Genomic DNA, 22,956 nt, shown 5'->3' with positions numbered 1-22,956 from the left:
AAGACCAGGAGGAAGAAGAGAAACCAGTGTAACATGGAATGAACGTAAGAACCATCCACCTGTCCTGTCAGGGTGTCATTTAACTGGAAAGGTTTTATTAAGCATTGGGTAAAAACTATGAAATATGATCTGCACTTCACAACTTTTGATTGAACACCTAAGTGTTGGCTTAGGGGCTTAGATGATCCTGCAGAGTGGTTTGCAGAGCTCTGTCTGTGATTGCAGCAGGGCAGCTGGCAGCACTGGAATGCTCCTGCTCTGTTTCCACAGAACACAGAGAGAAGAGCTGCTGTAACTGCTTGTGCTTCCCAGGAGCCATTCCTCTGAATTAATTTGTGATTTGTGTTTAGTGGTAGTTAAACTAATTAATCATAAGGATCTGGATGGATTTCATTCCCTCAGTGAAAGGAAGCTCTTCCCAAATAAAAAATATTTCTCTATCATTTGTCGCCTCCTGATCCCATATTCTTTCCTTGCCTCTTCCTGTTTCTAGCAAAGTTAATTGGGAATTCTGTTTATATAAGGACTTAGGCAGTGAATCTATAAGGAGGAATGACTTTTACCACAGAATTTTGCTGAAACTTTTTTCATCCATTCTGGGTTTGGCCCTGTTTTGTTTCCTGAGCTGGCTGAGAAGGGAGCTGACACTTCTGATACCAAGATTCCTTTAGAGATCATACCTTTATGATCCCAGCTGTAGTTAGGGAAGCCTGGATCAAAGGGAAGTCTGTAGTCCCCACTTTGCAGAACCATAGCAACAGGGCAATCAAGTGGTTTACTGGCTCTTGCCAGATTCCTGCTAATGGATGTGGAGGCTTGTAAGCAAGAAACACTTTGCTGTAAGGACTGGGAGGTGTTGGGTTGTCTGCCACACACAAGGGCTGCAAAAGCAGAGAGCTTTTGGCACCTTGACATGGTTTTGTAGAGACATCCTGTTGAATGTCAAGAGAGCTGTTTCAGCTCAGCTTACCACTAAGAATACAGAAAACCTGTGTGGTTCAGAGCTATTGAGGAGAGAGCATTTTGGAGTTATTTGTCAGTCATGTATTTCCAAGGCCCAGTGACATTTATCAAAGAATTCAGTGAAACTCTATTAACCCAGCAGCTCTGTTAATGATGTGTGGATTTTTTGCTTTCCTCCCCCCCACAGTTTCAACATGCTCTTGCAACTGATTTATTATTCACGTGAGGCTGGAGCAGTGCTGGGAGAAAGGGTGTTATTAAAAACTAGCTCCAGAAGAAAAGCGTATTTTCTCTAATTAAAACAAACTGCACAGTGCTGCCAATGTCCCTGTTCCAACTGAGGTAGGTAAGGAGATTTAAAGTAAAAAAATTGCCTTCTTGCAAAGGTCATCCCCAAATTATGGAATGTGAAACAAAACCTGTCCCATTTTTCTTTTAAGGCTCAATTTTCTGTTCTGCATTCCTACCTGTAGACTAAATTAATTTTCCAAATGTTTATTTTTTGAAAACTGCTTCATTTACAGCAGAAGTGTACAGGTGGTCTGAGTGCTTAAAACACTTTCCTCATAAGAGGCTCCTCATGTGGACTGGTCATAGAGTTCATCTAGGGAGCCACTATCTGTGTTAGAAAACAGAGACATTTGAAATAAATCCTTTTTCTCTATACATTTTTAGGTGCTGAGGGTTTTTTTAATACATTTCCCTGTGTATTTTAAAAATAAGTATATTTTATAAGTTAGTGCAAGCAAAGAGTGATGAGTACAGTTCTTTTGAACAGAAATGAGTCTCATAATGCCATGACAGCTTAGAGATTGTGCATGTAGATGCTGTTGTTCCAGACCCCTGATAGTTTGTGGCACTTAAAGAAATTGGTACTTAAGCAGGATGCATATCTGAGTGTGTTTTCTTGGTTTGGGATTTGCTTGCTTGTGGGCTTTTAAAGCAATTTTTCCATACACATTGACCTAGAAGGGATTTTCATATTGCAAAGTGCCAGAAAGCAAAGCAAGATTCATTCAAAAGCTATTAACCTTTTGGAAACTTGGTCCTAGAGGATGGCAGGGAAGACAGCTTAATATTTGAAACAAATCACTGGGTTTGTGCTTTCTCAACTCAGTTCAGCACAGATACTAACACCAGGTTAAAATATGCTCAGAGGAAAGGAGGGTTCACTTGGTGCACATGTAAAGGCAGGCAGTGTAATGTCAGACTTTGAAGATTTGAGAGTTTTGTGAGTGTAATTCATGTTGTAAAGATCCTGAAGCAACATGTTACTAGGAAAGCATGAGTGGAAAAGACAAAACATGACTTTGAAAAGATGAATGCCATAGAGGAAGTATTGAAGCATCTAATCTTGAATCATTTCAATTGGCCTTGAAAGAGTCCTGGAATAAAAATAAAATAAAATAGAGTGCTCATTTTCTTAGGATGACAGAGCATGGGTTCCATCTCCCCAAAATCTCAGGTGTTTTGCACATTAGCTTCCTGCTTAATTTCTTGCCACAGGTTTCACACAGAAATGAGACCAATCCCTAGGTAGTTGGAAAGACCTTTTTTGCTGAACTTTTCCCATGTAGTCTTTTGCAAAGATAGCACAGATGTAAAATCCTTGCTTCTGCAGTTTCTTTGTAAGGAGTTCTCTATTTCCAGCCATGTCAGTGAGAAGATCCACAGAGCAGCCAACAAAGCTCCCAGAAAATAAAGGATCAGCAAATGAAACCAAGGCAAATCCTTGATTTCTTCTTCTTCACTATCCTCTCAAATAACTGCTTACATTCAATCTCAGAGGTATACACTGCCTATCAATTCAAGGAATGCTTCCTGTAACAGAAAGGAAAACACTGGGCTATACAGAAGAAAATTTAGCAAGTATGTGAGAGAATTGTTTTGCAAACTCTTCTCATTTGATGGAACAAGCAGGATCTGTGCTCCTGATGCACAGTGCCTTAGCTTGTCTCACAAAATAGTCATTTATTTATTTTATTTGTTCATTCATTTATTTATTTATTCAGGAGACTGAACAGGAATTAATTCATAAAATTGCTCTAGAATCTGCTTGCTGGCTTTTTTATTAGATAAAATGGATTGTTACACACTATTGCCTTGGTATTTCAACATTTACTAATGATACAGATTTTAAAAGCTAAAAAATTGGAATAATTCAGGCAATGGTAATGCAAGCCCTGGCAAAACAGTACATTAGCTTATTCCTGAGCAATTTTAATTCACATCTTCAAACTGTAATCATAGTGAACATAGCATTTGGCAGATTGAGCATGTCAGTGCTTCAATTCCTTGATGATAAAAAGGTGCTCCATGCTGAATAGGTTATAATTACTCTTCCTTCAGTTAAAACTCTGCTCATCTGGGAGGAAAGAGCTGGGAATTTTCACTGTGCTTTGTGAGTCTTCCCTCTGCTTCACCTCCCCCACTCGAGAGGGAGAAGCCTTGGCTTGGTGTGGTTTTGAAAGATGAAACTTCTTCCAGTGTCCTGGATGAAATACATTACTTATGGAGCAGCCCACAAAATGGTTGCAGTATTTTAATTAGTACTGTAGGATTTTAATTAGTAATGTAGGATTTTAAAAGTAAGCATTACCAAATGCATATTAATGCTTTTACCAAATGGAGTAAGTATGAATTTTTTTAATGAGCTCTCAGTATAAAGCTGATATAGGAGAAGGAAGTGTCTAGAAAGCACCTTGGTAGGGTGGAGACTAAAAGGTGTGCCAGCTTATGGTGTGGTGGGTGCTGTGCCTGTTTTTCTGAAGAATCATTTCCACATATTAAGAATGGGAAGAAGGATCAAAAACTTCTGAGAAGTGGAGGGAGAGAAATAACTATTCCAGACAGAGTGGGAATACGTAGCCAGGCCTTGGCTGCTGATGTATGGTTCCACAGAAAGATGTGTATTTTTTCTCATATTCTAGGGACTGAAAAACCAAGGAAAAACTGAAAAACCATTATTGTGTTTCCCATTTTGTCTGCAGAACCACAAAGCTGACCTAAGGAAAGGCACATGTGCAGCTTCTCTGCCAAGGCTTTCCTGCTGCCCCTCAGTGCCTCCCCATCTCCCATGCTAAATGCTGCTCTCCCAGAACTGGCACGGGCACCAGCACGTTTGTAAATTAAATACCTGCTCTTCCTCTCACAGGTGGATTTGCTGAGTTCTCCAGCTCTTTCCCTGGTCTCTGTGAAGGAAAATCCACACTCATCCCTACTTGCATTTCTCAACCCTGCCTACCTGTTTCCAACACTGGCCCAACTAGAATCCTGCCTCATCTCTACCTTGGGTGTCAGCGAGATGTCCTCAACAAGGTGAGCATTCTGGGTGCCACATGGGTCACTGCATGTCCTCAGTGAGATGTCCTCAACAAGGTGAGCATTCTGGGTACGATGTTGTCACTATAGGACATGGAAATAACACGACATGGACACGCAGCTCTCCCAAGGTAAACAAAGTACTTTTAATTTCTGACTCCAACATTTATAGATTTCCAAAAGTGACAGTGGATTGGAGGGTCACCTCTCCAATGACACTGGACAAACCAACAGTCCATCAAATTTCTCCTCCTCCATAAAAGAATTCAAAACAATAAGTTATTTACATAAAGTGCGTGAGAAAGTTTGTTACAAGAATGTAAACAACAGAAGGCTTAGAAGAACTTAAAAAATCAGGGCAATACCATGTGGGTCACTGGATGTCCTCAGTGAGATGCCCTCAACAAGGTGGGCATTCTGGGTGCCATGGGGTCACTGAATGTCCTCAACAAGGTGGGCATTCTGGGTGCCATGGGGTCACTGGAAGGAGTATCTGATCTCCAGGGATCTTCCATCACGGGACATTGTTACAGCTGTGAAACAGCAGCAGTGGAGGCAGGTAATGCACAAGCCATGGAAAGCTGTGGGAGAAGCAGTGATCCACACACCAAGTAATTAATCTGTGGGTCATGTAATATGAAACTTGGGTGTCTCTCTCCTTCATGCTGGGGCAGATGGAATGGTACATTCCTCAGGAACCTGTCAACCCTACTGTCACATCTGCCATGACAGCAGGTCAAGTGCATTCCTGTCACAGCTCTGACCCGCTTGTTTTGGCAGGTCTTGGAGGTTGACACAATTATATTCGTGGTTACAGCAGGACAAAGGAAGATTGTCTGGTTTTAGTATTTCCTTCAAGTGGTAGGAAAAAAACAGCATTTAAACCCCCTAAGAGTTCTAAGGAAAGTTTGCTCGTTTTGGGTCTCAGTGTGCTACATTGTGGTTATTTTCCTGTGATAGACTGGTGGCATTGCAAGACAGTATTTACTTTTACAGAAAATCTTCCTTGCTCTTTGTGAAAGAGAGGAAAAATTGCATTCTAACCTACATAGGAGTGACAGTGTCCTTTCTGAAACTTAGTGTGACAGAAAGCAATCTGTGGTGTGGTTATGGCCCTGAAGGAGCTTCCTACTTACACTTCATGGCTTGTGCCAGCATTTAAAATGTATAACTTTCTACCTTCCCACTTGCATAACTATTCTTTTCTTCCAGACCTGGATTTTATTTCCTGGAACAAAATAACATTTTAAGGTGCTATTAATTTTCAGCTTAAACAAGTCATAAAATGTAAATAAGCTTACAAAAGAGCATTTACCTTCTTTTCACAGAGTTGTTAGTATTAGGATTTCTGGATCTTCCTCCCATCGTAATTCACTTTTTCCTCTTGGGTGCCTTACAATGAAGGCACTGTTATGGTTATTACACTGGAGCATGTCACAGTGGGAATGATTGATTCTTCAGAACAGAAGGAAGCATAACTTCTTTCTTTAGCCTCAGTCTGAAAGACAAGCACTAATATTTTGGGGTGGTTTTCTTGGCTTGCAGATTTTGGACGTTGGCATCTGCAGCCTTCTTGTTCCATATGAATAATCAATCCTACATCAAAAACCTGGCATAACTGTGATGGCTGGACTTTGCAGCCCATCAATGGTTGTGTTTTAAAAGAAATAATAAGGTTTTCTATTCTTCCCAATTCATCACCCCCCCTTAGCTATGTTCCTAACAAACCTGACCATGGCAGTCCATTTGTCCATGCTGCGCCATGAGTGTGGGCTATCAGAACTCAACATCACAGGTTAGACTGCTCTGACTGAACAGGACAGAGTTCAGTCAGAGTTCTGGCTCTTCTGCTCAATAAGCATCTCTCTGTTTCTCCTCACTAAAAGATGTCTATGCTTGCAGAAAGAATATGGGGAAAAATCAATCATTTGGCTCTGTGACTGTATTCCAGTTGAAAGCAGCAGTATAAGAATTCGTTCATGCTGCTGCTCCTATGGATTGACAAACTTTATTATATATCTGCTATGAAAGAAAAAGGATTAAAACCAGATTTTGGGTTGTTTTCTTTTTCTTAATGTTTATTTTGAGATAAGAGTTTCCATAGAAATCTGGCCAGAAGCTCCCCAGTGTTTATGTTCAGTGTAAGTAGTGTCCAAGCCATGTTGCATGTCACTTACTGCCAGATCCTCTCTGAACCAGGGCACTTTGATAAGCATTAGTCCAACATGCTAAAGTGCTTTTCTGTGCCAAGATGCTTCCTTGGAGGAGACTGGATGGCTTGTGGTGGAGCCATCTCTACTTTTCCAGTACTTCTTCCATATGTTTTTGTACTAAGCTGCCCACTGCATCCCAAACTACTTTGCACAACTCTGAATACCATCCATATGGAGAGATGCAGAAAAGAGGTGCCTCTCTTTTATTTCAGTCATGAAAACTGACTTACTTAAAAGCCCAGTTGACTTTTAAATGTACACTGAGAGTCTTTGCTTGTTCCTGTGACATTTCTGTGAGAGGCAAGAGACCTAGAGACTAAAAACTGAAATTGTACATCACAGAGCAGGACTCCTACAAAATGCCACTCAGTGCTGTCTGGAAATGGTTTAATTAAAGATCTTAATCTCTTTCCTTGAGGTTTTGAGAGAGTTTTGCACATTCCCTTAGAAACAAGAAACTCCTGGACTTGAGAGGTGACTGCAGGAGGCATCCATTTCATTTCCTATTTCCCACCAAAATCTGTGATGGGGCAATTTCAGTCCCAGATATGTGATCTGGAAAACACATATTCAGGTCAGCAAACTGCATGTGGGAAGTGTTTGTTGTCAGTTTGCATGCTAAGAATTTAAACCAAAGTAGCAAAAAGTTCATTCTCTTGGAAGTGATGCTTCAGAGTAGCAGAAGGTATTCTACCATTACTTCTGTTCTTTGTTAACTTCATTTTTATGGGATTTGCAGGCCATATGTTACTTGGACACACTGGATGTCTCATTAGAGGTTGTTAGAAGAATTCAAAGCTGAGGAGTTCTCTTTTTCCTAGAAGAATGTCCCTTACACAGCTTGAGCAATTCCAACACAAATTTCAGTTTGGTCTTTAGCTTTGTAATGTGCCAAAGGTACCATTTGACTTTTCTAGACTTAATCTTCCTTTCTTTCCTAGGAGCTGATGCAGCAGAACGACATTGGCTATGTCCTGAATGCCAGCAATACTTGTCCAAAGCCTGATTTTATTCCAGAATCCCATTTCCTCAGAGTGCCTGTGAATGACAGCTTTTGTGAGAAAATTTTGCCTTGGTTGGATAAATCAGTGGATTTTATAGGTGAGTAGAAAATTTTAATTCTCTGTCTCAAATAGTGTTTGGGTTTCTCTGGGTGTCTGCTCTGCTGTTTTGGCTGGAGAAGCCCAGAGCTCTTTCTGGGGAGTGTGAAAATGCCCTCAGGATCTGTGGACATGATCAGCATCACTCTATAAGCACAGGAGCAAAAAGTGGGGAGATTGTGCCACTGCATGTTGCTGCTTTACAGAACAAAGACACTTCAGAGCTGCTGTCAGGCAGCCTCTCAGATGCCTGATGTATGTCTGCAGAGAGTGGGTCAGAAATTTGGACATACAACTTCTGCCTTTACCTTTGGGAAGTGCACTAGCCATGTCTGAACTGGCCAGATTGTTCCATCATGAATGCTGGCTTTTTACTTGCATATAAAATTAGAAACAATCACCTTTCCCAGACATCTAAATAGGGCTGTTTATGTGCACATTAAAATGAGCTATGCTGTGACTGCAGGATATTTCCTGTGTGTAGTCATGCTTTTTCGATACTCAATGCTACTACACAGTGCTAGAGGAAATAAGTGAGTTTTGTTTCAAGCTTCCATGAGATTTGCAATTAGCAGTTCAATTGGAAGCTTTGAATAATTTTCAGTAACACTGCTTTCTTTAAAAACTTTTCATCCTGGTATGATGCTGCTGAGTTTGACAATTGCCAATTTCTTTTGCCATGTAGAGAAAGCAAAAGCATCCAATGGCCATGTGTTGGTGCACTGTTTAGCTGGGATATCTCGCTCTGCCACAATTGCCATTGCATACATCATGAAAAGAATGGATATGTCCTTGGATGAAGCTTACAGGTAGGGACAAATCTTCCTTTCCTACTAACTCTTGTGCCTGTTGCCTTGTTTTTAGGGTGGATGATAAAAGGTTCTATGACCAAGGGTAGAAGGAGACATTTTACCTGGTAGTTCACTGGCCACATTTGTTTTAAGCATAGGTTTCCTCCAGAAACAAATTAATGGTATTGAATAGATATTACACAGCAAATATTAATTGCCCACTGCAGAATGATCTTTGATCCAAGCAGGCAAATACATGGAATGTAAACTGCCTATTCAAGGTATGTGTCTCGTCCTGCTTCTGGCCAGGACAGGGCTAATTTCTGCAGTAGCCAGGAGAGGCATGGCCAGTACCTGGGGGTTATTCTGTGCCACCTCCTGTCACTGCTGGGAGCAGGGGAAGGGTCCCTTCTGAGGCAGGGTCAGGTACTCTGAGGCTCCCACACGGTGTGAATCATTTGCCTTCTTTCTCACCCCTCTGCCATTACTATGGTGCTGTTACTGTTCATTTTCTAATCTCATCACTGCTTCCAGTAAATTGTTCTTATCTCAGCCCATGTGCCTCCAGCTCTCCTCTCCATCCTGGTGCACAGGAGCAGTGCATGGTCTGGGAGTGTTTTGGTGGGAGCACCATTGCTGACCCACAGCTGTTGTGTACAAACACACGTGTGTGTAATAGCATCTTGTGAGCCACAGGGACAGCAGAGTGGTCAGGGCTGAAGAGAGAACTGAGGGGATTTGGTATTTAGAGCCACACTTGGGACAAATGCTGGGCTGGATCTGTCTCCTGCAGTTTGGTAGTGCTCACAAAGAGCTGCCTGAAAGTGAAATGCCCAGGAATGGAGAAAGCTTCTTTGTTGCTCTCGAAGTCAGTCAAAAACTGTGTGGGAAAGCATTTTGAAGTATCACTTCATTTGGCATTTGGTAGTGTTTGTGGAGACCCCCTTCCCTTTCCTCCTTTACAGATACCATTTTATATCTACTTGGATTGTGATTGGATTCTTACTTTTTTTACTTTAACCAACTGCTTTGTTGTGTTGTACAGAAAATGGCGATTTTCTTTTTGATGGCTCCCTGGCACAGCTAGGGCATCACTGTAAGGAGTTATGCAGAACCAGTTTGAGTAACTGCCCTGGAGCAGGGGCAGAGGAGCCCCTTTGGAATCACCTGTGTGTGATTCCAAACCACCATCCCTAAAACAGGGATATGAGGAGAGAGAGATGAGCACTGGGTATTGCCATGTGGAGCGTGATTTCCACTGAAACTTTTCTTTTAAGCTGTTGAATGTTGAAAAAACTGCATGTAAGAGGTGCCTGAGCTGCACCTCTCTCCTGCTGTGTTGGGACACTTCCCACATTTCCTTACTGGAGCGTGCTGGTGGCTTGGTGTTGTGCAGGAATTCCAGCAGGGAACAGGTTTGGTTAAGAAGTTAAAGCTCAGTTTTTCAGGTACAGATAACAACATGAATTACAGTCAGCATGGACAGATACTGTGCAAGGTGTGAGCTCAGTGAAAAACCTGCCTGGTCTCAGGCTGTAGTGGCTGAGGGCAGAGCTGTAGAGAACCAAACACTGCTAAAATGCACACACCTCAAGGAACTTCTTCAGGGAGCTTCTAAATTCCTCCAGGAAATCTCTGTATTAAATTCTAATTTGTATCTTAATCAAAAGCATGAACAGAGTGTGAAGGATTAATCCCAATAAGTCTTTTTCTCTTAGCAGTGAGCAACTGCTGTGAAATTTAGATTATATTCTGTCATATTTCCTTTGATATGGCTCAGGGAGAATCATCTGCAGAACATTTCACTCATTGGTTTGGGATCTCTTGTTGGCCAAGCTTAAAAGAAAAATACTTTTCTTTGAATTAGTGGAAGTCATTAGATAAAATGTTTGTCTGACATTATTACAAAGATAAAAAGGTGATACTATTACATGAAGCCAAAGTCAAAGAAATAAACTTTTAAAATCTTTTGTATAATGGACTATTTAACAGAAATAAACATAAGAATTTAAAATTATACATGTTTTCCAATTAGAAAAAATAATGCATATTTTGAGATGAAAAAGCCTGCAAATCTGTAGAACTTGTCAGGGGATCCAGCATGCTTTCTCTACTATTTTCATTTTTTAAAATTCTTGGTTTAAATCTGGGACTGCCCAGTATTTTGGATAGAGAGGAGAAAGTGGAAAGAACAGGGTTGGGGAGGCTACCAGGCCACAAGCAAGAAAGACCTTCCTTTAATAACTAACCCAAGTACAACAGTTTGGCCTGGAAAAAAATGAACAAAGACTATGAATTCTTGGGCAAATTGCTAAAAACTTTCACATCAAATGCTAAGAGGACAAACTACAGAGTTTCTCCTGAGGACACTCACTAGATTTCTCCATTTGCCAGTGTTACACTTCTGGGTGGAAGTTTCCACTATCAGCTCATGCAATCTGATATTCCAGGTCATAGTGTCAGCTTGACTACTCCTAGGATTGTTTGTTCTCTGGCAAATAGTAACAAAAAATGCAAGTTTTGACTTTGTTCATGTGCTAGCATGTACTCACATACACAAGTACACCTTTCCATTTTTCTCACTCTGCTTTTAATGACTGCACACTCATCTTCTGTACACTTCCTCAGACAGGTTTCATTTTTAATAGTATTTAATTTTCCCAGTGGCACATTATATGTGTGTTTGTACTAGATTTAGTTCCTCAAGGTTTCTTTCCTTGTTAATTCTCTTGTCATCTGGTTAAGCATAGTTCCAGGAATGTTTCTTAAAAAAAAAAAAAAAAAAAAAACCAAAACTGGAGGAGGAGGGATTTGGGCACCTCTGTTGTGCAGCCTGTTAAAAGCAAAGTCCTTATTTATCTGTATTGCAAATCAGACAGGTAGGAAAGAAGAGATGTGAAAAATGAAACTACAGAGATGTGAAAAATGTGTATTTTATGATTGGCTTTTTGCGAATATTAAAATTAATATTATATGTGTTGTGTTAGAAAGTAATGCTGTATTAATTCTCTTAAGTAGTGTGTTAAACATAGTTTTAGGTTATAAAAAATGTTAAAATTGAAACTATGCTATGTAGGACACTTTTTTTAAAGAAAGGACTCGCAGCGAGATAGCAGCCACAGGACATCTGAATATTTCAGAGAAAAAGAATTTATTGCCCTCTTTTCAGAAGAAACGAACTTCTTCTTGTCTCGAAGGCGCTGTTAGGATTCAGAGGAAGTTGTTGTTGATGACCAGACAGAATCCTGTGTTTGAATGGAATTTATGCATCATGTATGAGATGTATGAATATGCAACAGGCTGTTGTTTTTAAGGGTTAATCCTTTGTTCAGGGGTGTCCTTTTTCAGGCTTGTGCTGACCAGAAAAAGGTACCCGGACATCTGTAACTCTTTGTCTCTATTGTCTCATATTGTCCTAATTCAATTTGTCCAAATTGTTATTACTCTAATTGGATCACTATTTTTATAACCATTTTATTACTATTAACTTTCAAAATTTTAAAAACAAGTGATTGGCGTTTTTCACAGAGACAATTTAGAGCATGCAGCAAGCATCATTTTGCTTTAAACTGCCTTTTTAAAACTCCATCCTCAAATCACTTGTGCTTGACTGAACCCTAGTCCAAGTCAAGAATAGGCTGTAGACATTCACAACATTGAGTGCAGGGTTATCTGAGCAACAGGTTCTTGAATTAATTTTCTCTTTGTTTGTCCCCTCTTACCAGATTTGTGAAAGAAAAGAGGCCAACCATTTCTCCCAACTTCAACTTCCTGGGCCAGCTTTTGGACTTCGAGAAGAAGCTCAAGAACCAGAGCGGCCAGCCGGGCCCCATCAGCAGCAAGCTGAAGCTGCTGCACTTGGAGAAGAGCAGCGAGCAGGTGCTGGAGGGCGGCCAGAGCAGCCTCTGCCTCTCGGCCGCCTCGGAGCTGCTGGAGCCCAAGCCCACGGACACCCGCGGGCACCCGGCGCCGCTGGAGGACGGCCCGCTGGTGCAGGGCATCAACGGGCTGCACGTCTCCCTGGACAAGGTGGAGGACAGCAACCGCCTGAAGCGCTCCTTCTCCTTGGATATCAAATCCGTGTCCTACTCGGCGAGCAGCAGCTGCGTCACCGCATCGGTGCAGGGCTTCGCCTCCTCCGAGGACACGCTGGAGTACTACAAACACGCGGCTGCCCTGGAGGGGAGCGGCAAGCTGTGCCAGTTCTCCCCGGTGCAGGAGGTGGCGGAGCAGAGCCCCGAGAGCAGCCCCGACCAGGAGGAGGCGGCGCGGCCGCAGGAGGCCCCGGGCCCGTGGCCGCTGGACAGCGCGGCCTCCCGGCCCCACGCGGGCCGGCCCCTGCTGTACCCCCTGCACCGCAGCGGCAGCGTGGAGGACACCTACAGAACGAACTTCGTGTTCGGCCTCTCCACCAGCCAGCAGCACCTGGCCAAGTCCGCCGCGGGGCTGGGCCTCAAGGGCTGGCACTCGGACATCCTGGCCCCGCAGCCCTCGTCCCTCACCAACAGCTGGTATTTCGCCGCCGAGTCCTCCTCGCATTTCTACTCGGCCTCGGCGGTGTTCGGGGGCGGCGGCGCCTTCCCCGCCTACAGCTGCAGCCAGCTGCCCTCGGGCTGCGAGCAGCCCAGCGCCGTGCGCCGCCGGGCCCGCCAGGCCGACCGCGGCGACTCCCGGCGCAGCTGGCACGAGGAGAGCTCCTTCGAGAAGCAGTTCAAGCGCAGGAGCTGCCAGATGGAGTTCGGGGAGAGCATCCTGGCGGACAACAGGTCCAGAGAGGAACTGGGCAAAGTGGGCAGTCAGTCCAGCTTTTCAGGCAGCATGGAAATCATTGAAGTGTCCTGAGGGGCCGAGGCTCCTGTGACTGTGGCAGAGCTGCTCCCCCGGCGTGTGAGAGGTCCCTGTAAATCTGAAACTTTGGGTAAAAAGGTGCGGGGAGGGAAGAACCGGAGGCTTTGCTGGGAGCCAGGGAAAGGGTGGTACTGCACGGAGACCAAGGTTGCTGCTGGGCTTTTCTCCTCTCCTCTCCGGGAGAAGGGCAGAACATTTCACAGACCTTTCCCTGGCAGAGGAAGCAATTCTGTGCCCATCCTTTCAGTGGCTTTTAACAAGGAAGCTCTCCTGGTATCAAACCCTTTCTCTGCTCCCACTAAACCACGCTCCTACCTGTCAGAACGAGTTGTGTTCTTCCCTCCCCGTGCCCCACGTCCTCACCAGTGCACCTTAGCCCTGACACTGAGCCAACCTCTGGAGGGAGACCTTTTTCCTAAAAGAAAAGGAGACTGGGAGCGATTCCAAAGGCCATAGGGACCGGTTACAGCAAGGCTGGTCTGAACACACCGTTCAGACAAATGTAAATACTGGTGTAACTATTGTTCTAATGAATAGGCTTTAGGTGATTCGCTAGAGAGCTGCTTCAGAGAAAAAAAAAACCCCAGTACCTCAAAAATACATAAAATAAACTAGGGCTTTATGGCTGCCACATGCTGGTAATGAGTTCATAAACAATGTGAACAAGTAATGACTGGCCACGTTTAATTTTTTTTTTTAAAGCTGTCCACGCACAAGTGTTTCAGTTGGCTCAGCAACAATTAATCTTAAAAGATGAATGAACCATACTTAGGACTGTTCCCCCCAGTCTTTTGATAAAGTATTTGTATTTTTGATACTAAACTGGCTTCTGGGAGAGGGGTAGCTGCTTTGGCTTCTAAGCTCTAGAAAAGTGGTTGGTATTTTGAGCTAAATGCAAGAGAAGTGGCTGGTACGAGTGGCCACAACACATTTTTCTTGCCCATTAACAATTCAGTTGCTGAAAAACAATTCAAAAGGTTGAGGTTTTGTTAAGGTAAAAATGAGCTGTGGTGGGTTTTGTCCTTAACTGAGCAGTTCCAGGGTGGAACTGCAGATGCTCAAGGCTCTGCCACATCCTCCCCCTCTGCACCCAGGGCAGACACCTCCATCTCGAGGATGGAGGTTTCGCATGAGACGAGGCACAGCCCTTCTCATGTTTTTAACAGTGACCCAGCTGCTTCCCTTCTCACCTTGGCTGCTGCTCACCTTGGGCTCCTTGTGCACATTGCCATGAGGTTAATGGTCAGCTCATCGAGGGATGGTACCGAGTCACTGTGTAAAGCTGCATCCTTCTTGCCCCCAGGGCCTTCCCAGCACCCTCAGAACACCTTGAGGAGAGGCTGTGTTCTTTTGTCCCATTTCAGTGCAGGCAGCTGAAAACCGTAGTAACAAATAATTAACCCTGGCCAACAGCTTTAAAAAAAAAATTGTCAGCAGCAAACTGAAGCCCTAATTCAAGTCAGCAGCTTGGGTTATGTTTGGGGTTTTTTTACTGTAAGTTTAGCTAGTTTGTGACTCAAATCTCAGGTTTTACTATATTGAAAAGTGGAGAAGATTTTTGTCATTGTTTTGTTTTGTGGCTAGGATGTGACTTTAATTTCCTACAATGGACTGTTGAAAATAGCACTGAAAGCTACAGCATTGATTAACTTGATCCTAAAAAGTGCAAAAGGCACAGAGAGAGGAGGCGCCAGGAGTCCCTGAGCCCCGAGGACTCTGCTCAGCTCTTTGTGCTGTGTGTGCAAGAGGCTGGGCAAGGGAGAGGCTCACAGCAGCCTGGCCACTGTGTCAGGTGCTGGCTGCTCACTGAACGTGCTGCCTCTTGTCTCTGTTTACATCTGCAGTGGAAGTGATGACATCACAGCTATTTTCAGCTGTGTGAGTGTTTGCCTGTGTTAACAGCTGAGCAGGGCTCCTCTCAGCCACATTTCAGGAAAAGCGGGTGGCTTTGATTTAAACCAGTTAATGGGAGTGAACACCTATCAATCCCTAGGGACAGAAACTGATTCTTCCTCCTCTGTGCTTCCTCAGACATGTGTGTGCTCCCCTTCTTTGTGTGTTTGGGGTTGGTTTGGTTGATTGCCTTTTGAAGAACTGAAATCTGGTCTGGTGGCTCCTCGTGATTCCCAGTGTGTTCTGGATGAATCCAAGGTGTAGGGCAGGTTCCCATGGGAGGAAACCTTAACCCCATGTCCTGCACAGGGTGGTGCCCTGGCTCGTATCTGAACTAGAGGCCTGTCCGTGAACAATACTGGAAATGGTTTGCAGAAGGCTGAAAAGCAAAGTGGAGGATGTGAGAGGGAAAAATGTGTACATATTCACAATGAATATAATGTATGGCATTTGGTGTGTGGCATACCTGGCATGTTTGGTGTATGGCAAGCTGGTGAAATGGTTCAGAGAGATGTGAGTTTCTCATCTTGTTGTGTCATGAGCATTACATGTATGTTATGATGAAATAAAATCAGAAATGGTACCTGTTTATACAGAAGGCTGGGAAAGGAGTTGTGGAGTGTTTTACCTGCAGCAGGACCAGGAGAGCAGGAGCCTTGTCCTTTATGGGACACCCCCTTCCCTGCAGGTGTGGTCATCAATGGCAGCAGCAGCTTTAGAGCACTTCTCACAGGCAGTAGTGATTTTACAGCACCAGTAACCATTTAGAGCTCTTACCTGTCCCTGATTATCCCCCTTCTTCTGCTCCACTGATGAGCAGCAGTGGCACTTGGTGTGCATTAACACCCCCACTGTCTAATCCAGATGTGAGGAAGCAGTTCCTCAGGCAGCTGGGGTGGTCTTGGTGCAGCAACTATTTCAAATTGTTGAAGCTACCCAGAATGAACCCCATGCTTTTTTCTTGCCTCCCTCCCATACTACTTATTTGAAGAATAATTTAATTACTCGTTTAAATACTTGTTTTGACTGATGCTGTCAGTCTTGAAAAATTCAGAGCAAGTTCTGCTCAGTGAGATTGGAGCACACCTCTCACTGCTGCTTCAGAGAACGGCTCACACAAATATAGCACAGATTAGAATTAAAGAGGGCTACCACAGTTCTATCCTTATAGGAGAAAGCTGTGAGTTTATGTAACAGCAGCTTCAAACAGGGTGCAGTAACAAAGCCTTTTTTTTTGAGAATTTCAAAGCACAATCCCAGAAAGGGAAATGCAAAATCTTCAGCCTCTCTAAAAGAAACCAAACCAACAAGGAACAACCTGTGTGAGTTTCTGTGCTTATTTTCTACAAACAAGATCTAGCAGCTCCTAGAGAACAAAACAAGAACCATGCAAATCAAATGGCATCATCAGCTGCTGAGCCTACACTAAAAGGTTGATATGACAATCCTCTAAGATTTAGCTGTTCACCCCACTCTGAAGCCCACTTCTGATTGCAGTAGCTCTGTTCCCTCAAATTCTGTTTTTTGAAGCATTCACTTCAGCTTTCAGCGCTCCTCCTGCCTGCTTTGCATCCCTGGCCCTGCCAGCAGCCAGCTGTGGGAAGAGACAGTCTAACTCCACCTCCAGTAAAGACCCAAGGGGCAACTGCAATCTGCCTCATGCATGTCACCAACACCTCATTTTCATTTCCCTGCCTGGCATTACTGGGAAGAGGTCCCCAAGGTCACCAGGCTCCTGATGTAACCATCACAATGACATTCCCAGAATGAAGTGAACTGAAAACAGCAAACCTCCTCCCAGCAGGGATTATGTTTGGAGAGGATAAGAGAGTAGAAATGTGGTAATCAGGTGCTCAATATGCTGTGATTCACAGCACAAGCTGTACTGACTTCTAGCAGAAAGTGGTGGCATGAAAAGCCCAGAACAAGGAGAACAGCACTAGGGTAAGACTGTTACTTTTTAAAACCAAAATCACTGTGATTCAACCAAATGTACCTAGCCAGACATCTAACTTAGGCAGCCATACACCTAGTCTGCATTTGTTATTAATCTCTGATAGAAGTAGTTATTCTAGCAATTTTAGACAGCATTACATACACAATAACACACTTATACACACAAACCCACAACTGAGAATTCAGATAGAAGTGTTCCTAATCCATCAGCTTTGCCTGGCAACAGCACTTGCCCCTTTGAATGCTGCCTGCAAAGAACTTCTTGGCCCTCAGGTCCAAATGGTTGCTCTGAGGCAAACTGAAGTGTTTCTGCAGTAAAGCCTTGAGCTTGTTCTGCACTTTCAAGAATATTAATAAAGACTCACCATAAATAGAAAAGGAAAGGGAGCTATTTCTTGCCTTCTGCAACACCCACCCCTCTGGGAAGGGGCTGCTTTCCTGGCATGGAAAATGCTGCCAAACACTTCTGGAGAGTTGTCTTGCTGCAAGGGATTGCTCACTTTGAGGAGTGGATTTCAGCTGCCATCTCCAGGGATCCTCATCATGCTCCACTACTGTACAAAGCCAAAGTGTGACACTACAGGCAGCAATGGGGCTGGGCCATCAGGCCATTAAAAAAAAACCAAAAGCAAAAACAAAACACCAGCAAAATGAAAAGAAACCCTGTAAATCTGCCTCTCTATTCAATATCACCTGTGCAGGTGAGAGTTCATGACCATTCTGCTCTCCCAATGCCAAGTGCCAAGCATCACTGCTCACATCTATTCAAACTGGACATCACTGCCAACCAGAACTGGGACAGCATGGGAGGGAACAAACCAACCAGCATTTATTTTCATTTGGGGATATGCTTCCTTTCAATCCCATGGCAGAGGCAGCCCCAGGGCAGCTGAAATCTGCCACCTCCATGTCACAGAGTGGGTGCAAAGTAAAGCTGAGATCAGCCTGCACTGCCCAGACACCACGGTGGGAATGAAGAATGAGCAATAAGGCAACTGGAGAAACAACACACTTGGAAAAGAGCCACACCAGAAGTTTTAATGCTGGAGCTGTGGAACATGGAGCATGTAGGAAGCTGAACAGGGTAACCACCCATAAACCATGGAGTGCTCAGCCACAAGGCTGGCAATCAAAATACCCCCTGGCACTTGGGAACAGGAGGGAAGTTACAGCAGCACCTGGGAAACTACTGGCACACAGTCTGAGAGAGGGGCTGGCTCATGAAACCAATGGGCCAGTGAAAATGTGTATTTCTACTGTGTAAAAGCTTGGAGGAGGGGAAAACACACTCTAAAATATTTAAGGATCTTTAAATATATTTAATTTAAAATACATATATTAAAAAAAGCAACAACAAAAACTCTTTTCTCTCCCCTTCAGCAGAACTTCACAGGAATTGCCCTGCAGGTAGGCTGGCACTTTAGCACCCTGTCAATGCATACAGTGACAAAAACAACGGAAACAACAAAGCAAACCTGCTCTGCATGGGCAGCACAGTGACCAGTGTGAGACACAAGGAGCACCAGCAGCAGCACAACGAGGGAGCTGCAACAGCAGAGTCAGGGAAGGGCCAGAGCAGCTCAGGGCAGAGGAGAACTCCAGTGACTTGTCCTGCTCCTCAGCTTTTCACAAGATCAGGTATCAAGAAGCTTAGCCTGTACCCAGAGCACACACCAGCAGAAAGCAGAAAAGGGCAGCAGTGTCTGGTTTCAGGGGAGCACACCAGATTATTCACTGTTCACAGCACTAAATTTGTGACAGAAGTAACAGCTGGTACATTCACCAGAGATACCTGAGGCCTCCTCCAAGAGCATTTGGCTTGGAAAAGGAAATTCACAGGCAGAAAGGTGATTCCAGTCACATCTCCAAGCTCCTGCTAAACAGCCTGGGAGGGGAGCCTCAGTCTTACCCTGAGCATCACCTTCATCTGAGCTGAAGCTGAAAGCAGCATGTGGAGCAAAGCCAACAGGGAGCAGCCAAGCAACAAACAGCAGCTCAAGAAAATGTGGCAGGACACATCTCCCCCTCAGCAAGAGGGCCAAAGACTTATAGTTCTTGCAGGCAATGATAATATTTTAAATAAAACTGTAAACCATCGTTCAAGGGCATTTACAGGGTGCATGCTTCTTATAGTACCCATACTATAAGACTATCACCTGTGGAATGAAGGTGGTGACATGTGAGCATTGGAAAAGGTTGGCCTTCACATTTCAGCTCTAATTTCTTTCTAGTTCAGTTATTACACCTTCCACAACCTGCCCTTGCTGTTCCAGAAGCTCAGTGCGTGAGGCCCAGCAGCACAGCCACAAGTTTCAAGAGCACTGTTCCTAGGAACAAAGGTTTTCTCCCATTCCCATCCCAGTGCCTTGGTGTTTTCTGGCAAATGAGGAAGGAACTGATTTGCAGTGGAGCCTTCAGCTGGGAACACTATTGCTTTGCCCTCATTAGCACTGCAGGGAGCAGTGCTTTGATCTGATACTTCATGGCCTGAGGTCAAATGTCCACCAGCCTCAGAGAAGTCTTACAGGAGAGAGCATCTGCCTTGACAGCCAGAATCAGGACCTTCCCACTGGCACAGGCTTCCAGCACACCAGGGTGTGGGACACTCCTGATCCCGTCTGGCAGACAGCTGAATGTCACACATTTTAAACATCCAGACAGCATCATCTGGACAAAGGGGACAAAAATGGCTGCAGCCACTATTTAAAGCAGCTCAATATTCTGATGGTGGGAGGCAGAGACACATTCCATGATGGACAACGAGGACCCACAAGGGCATGGCCATGACAAGCAGCTTTTCCTGGGTTAGGTCTCATGTAAGCTTTTAACAATCCAAGTGTAAAACATGGCAGGAAGCTTGAACAAGGATGGAATTCTAATGTTTTATCCTGGGCAACACACAGCATATGCCTATGTACATGAAACTGTGTAAAACCTCTGGGGTGGGAGCAGCAGGCAAGAAAACCTGCTGCCTTTGCTAAAAATCCTCCTGCTGAGTTCCCTGCCCTCCCTGAAGCAGTCAGTCCCACTTCCCAGGGCATCATTCCAAGGGGCTGCACCTCTACAGGACTCTGCATCTAGACAGTGTTCAGCAGGCCCTGGGATCCAGCCACCACCATGGTTCAGATGAACATCTAAGCTGGCTGCAGTCTGCATGACAAAAATTCACACTACATGATCTCTGGGAATGCAACAAGAGAACAGCCTGTTGCTTCTTGCCAGCAGACAATAATTATTACAGTCAAAAACCTACTGCACTTTTACTTCCAAATGCTCAGAGACAACCTTTTGCTTAATAAATGCTCTTAAGAACTAAGAAATATTGAAGCAAGTTGCCTTTGGCAAGTGCCCCTACCTTGTACTGTCCTGGAAGCTGGGTTGTCCCTGACTGTCCTCACTGCTGGAACTGCACTCCTGATACACAATAACCCTTGGGGTTCATGGGCTCTCCAGCCTTGGCTCGCCTGGCAGGAAGCAAGAACATCCCATTGCCTTGGGAGCAGGAGGCTGAGGAGGGCCCCATGGCTCCAGTTGTTCAGCATTGTGCCACCACCAGCTCCAAGCACAAGGGCAGCTAAACCAACAAAGAGCCAAAGGACTTCTTGTGTCTCTCCCCTCCACCTTCATGCACTTGAAGAAGCAGCTGCAACCCACTGGTAAAAAAGCACCAAGATAACTTGAGTGTCCCAATAAAAAAAAGACACCTTGTGTGCAACTTTGAGATGCAAAGTGACCAGGTTGTACCAGTGCCTGTCAGAGGGACACAAAATGCCACCAGCTGGGGAATGGGGACATTGCCAGGGCAAGGGGGAGAGGAGCACTAAGGTCTGCTTTACATTAACAGGCAGACATATCTAGAACAGTTACTCCTTTACAGCCTCATAAATTAGTGAGCCCACAGGAACAGGAGCCTCAAGGACATGCCAAAACCCTGCAGTGCAAACCACATTAATTATGATAATGGCCAGATTTTAGTAAGCCAGTTCCTGGCTCTCACACTTTCATAAAACATACACATTTCCAAGGCCAGGGGATCTTCCAGCCATCTAATTGTCTAAACCCCAACGGCATAAAAAACATGTTAGAGGGTTCATCACACCCTATATCCCTTTGAATTTTTTTAGTAAAAAAATTAAATCAGATAAAAGGAAATTCCTCCTCTGTAAACCTCGACTAGTCACAGCAATGAAACAAATGTGTCTGCACAGGCGGTGTAGCGGCAGAGGAGACAGGAGGGCAAGAGGAGGGAGCTGAGAGCGGTAAATCCTCTCCTCCTGGAGCTCCCGCATTCCTGGCTGTGCGGCTCGGGCAGTGCCGCCGCTCTCCCTCCCTGCGCTGCCCGGCACAGAGCCCGCAGCGCCGCCCGCTCCCAATGCACCGGCCGGGAGCGCCTCCACGGAGCGAGGCAGGTGAGGAGGGGGCGCTGCCGCAGCGCTACGACCGCAGCTCCCGCTCGGGTTTCATGGAGAAGGGCTCCAGGCGCTCCCCCTCCGGCAGGAGGCTGTTGAGCCGCTCCATCAGCGGCACCGTCTGGTCGATGCCCATCTGGATCCGCCGCAGGATGGCCGACATCTCGTTGACCTTCTGGATCTGCTCCGCGTACTTGGCGTACTTCTTCTGGCGCTCCTGCATGAGGCTGTACAGAGACTCCACAGACAGGTCCATCTGGGGAAAAACAAGGAGCACAGCAAGGCTCATGAGGCCAACCGTTGTCACAGAGCTTTCAGCACACTGCCCTTCCCAAAAGCAACCACCTTGGAGGCTCCACTGACAGGAGGAAACAGGTACAGAGGAGCTCCTTGGAAGGTACATAACCAATCTGTCATGGAATGGGATGATTCATAGTTGTCTACCAAGGAAGAAATATGATGACCTCAGCTCTCCACCCAAATACCTAAATATCTACATTCTTCATTTGCAGGACTGAAAGCCAACAAGTGCCGCTGAGGTTTTCCCAGTAAACCAACAAACACATCCTCCAAGTTATCCAAACTCAGGGACCCGTGGCCTCTGCCTACACCTGAACTATATTTTACTGGAGATCCTTCACCTGCAAGCATTAAGCTCTACCACAGTTGCCAGTGCTAATTTTTCTCAGTTTAGCCAGGTTACTCTGCAATTAAGCCACAGGTGTTATTGCCATCATCTGGAAAACTCATGCCTTGAGAGAACCACAATGGATTGCTAGTGTCCCTAATTTCCCTGAAACCCAAAAATAAGAGTGTTATAAGTGACCCCAGGAGAGACATTAAGTAAATTAGCCATGCAATTAAACACAGTCAGTACCCAAACATGGCTCAAGCATGATGACAATGACAGGAACTGCAGTGCTGTTCCTGCCATTGAGTGGTGAAGGCAGCCTTTATAATTCACAGCCCATTCTTCTGTCCAGCCAGACCTGCAATCTCCAGGCAGGATTCAGCCAGTACCTTACACACAAGCCCAGTGAGGTGGTTTAAGTTGTAAACCATGCTAAGATATCCTTTACATACCCTAAGATATGCACCACATGTTCCAAGAGCTCAGTAACAGGGCTGTTCCAAGCCCTCAATGCACACTCCAAGCTCAGTTACTTTGGCTCACTGCAGCTTAACAACCCCAGTGACTCCAGTGTCACTTCCAGCTAGGATGTCTTTGTGGAAAGCAGCCCCCTGGCTTGGCACTCAGTACAAGCCCACAGTGACAGGAGAGGACACACACCGAGCAGTTTTAGCCCACTGCCACCGCTATTTTCCCAAACCTTTCCCATCTAATTGCTCCCAGAGGAAGGAGGTCACTGCTCACGATGAAGCAGCCTCAGGGAACCAATGCTGAGAACTCCTGGTCTACCAAGAAGCACAGGTTCAAACAACATTCCTCTCCTGAACTGTG

The 22,956-nt window shown here is 44.9% G+C and overlaps 2 protein-coding genes across 3 annotated transcripts in view; one reads left to right on the top strand and one right to left on the bottom strand.

Moving 5' to 3' along the window:
- The window catches only part of DUSP16 (dual specificity phosphatase 16), a 58,238-nt gene extending 42,532 nt beyond the window's left edge, over positions 1–15,706 (top strand). The window contains exons 5-8 of the mRNA XM_058805400.1: positions 4,118–4,281; positions 7,439–7,598; positions 8,283–8,406; positions 12,114–15,706. Coding sequence (XP_058661383.1) covers positions 4,118–4,281; positions 7,439–7,598; positions 8,283–8,406; positions 12,114–13,230 — 1,565 coding nt within the window. The 3' untranslated portion in view covers positions 13,231–15,706. The remainder of the gene's footprint in view (positions 1–4,117; positions 4,282–7,438; positions 7,599–8,282; positions 8,407–12,113) is intronic.
- A 625-nt stretch (positions 15,707–16,331) lies between these two features.
- BORCS5 (BLOC-1 related complex subunit 5) overlaps positions 16,332–22,956 on the bottom strand; it is an 81,543-nt gene continuing 74,918 nt past the window's right edge. For both annotated transcript variants that reach the window (XM_058805093.1, XM_058805092.1), the window contains one exon: positions 16,332–21,750. In XM_058805093.1, coding sequence (XP_058661076.1) covers positions 21,520–21,750 — 231 coding nt within the window. In that variant the 3' untranslated portion in view covers positions 16,332–21,519. The remainder of the gene's footprint in view (positions 21,751–22,956) is intronic.

This window comes from Ammospiza caudacuta, chromosome 5 (assembly GCF_027887145.1).
Source record: "Ammospiza caudacuta isolate bAmmCau1 chromosome 5, bAmmCau1.pri, whole genome shotgun sequence".
In the NCBI taxonomy this organism is placed as follows: Eukaryota; Metazoa; Chordata; class Aves; order Passeriformes; family Passerellidae; genus Ammospiza; species Ammospiza caudacuta.
Note: the sequence above shows the minus strand (reverse complement) of the source record. Positions and strands in the feature narration are given on the sequence as shown.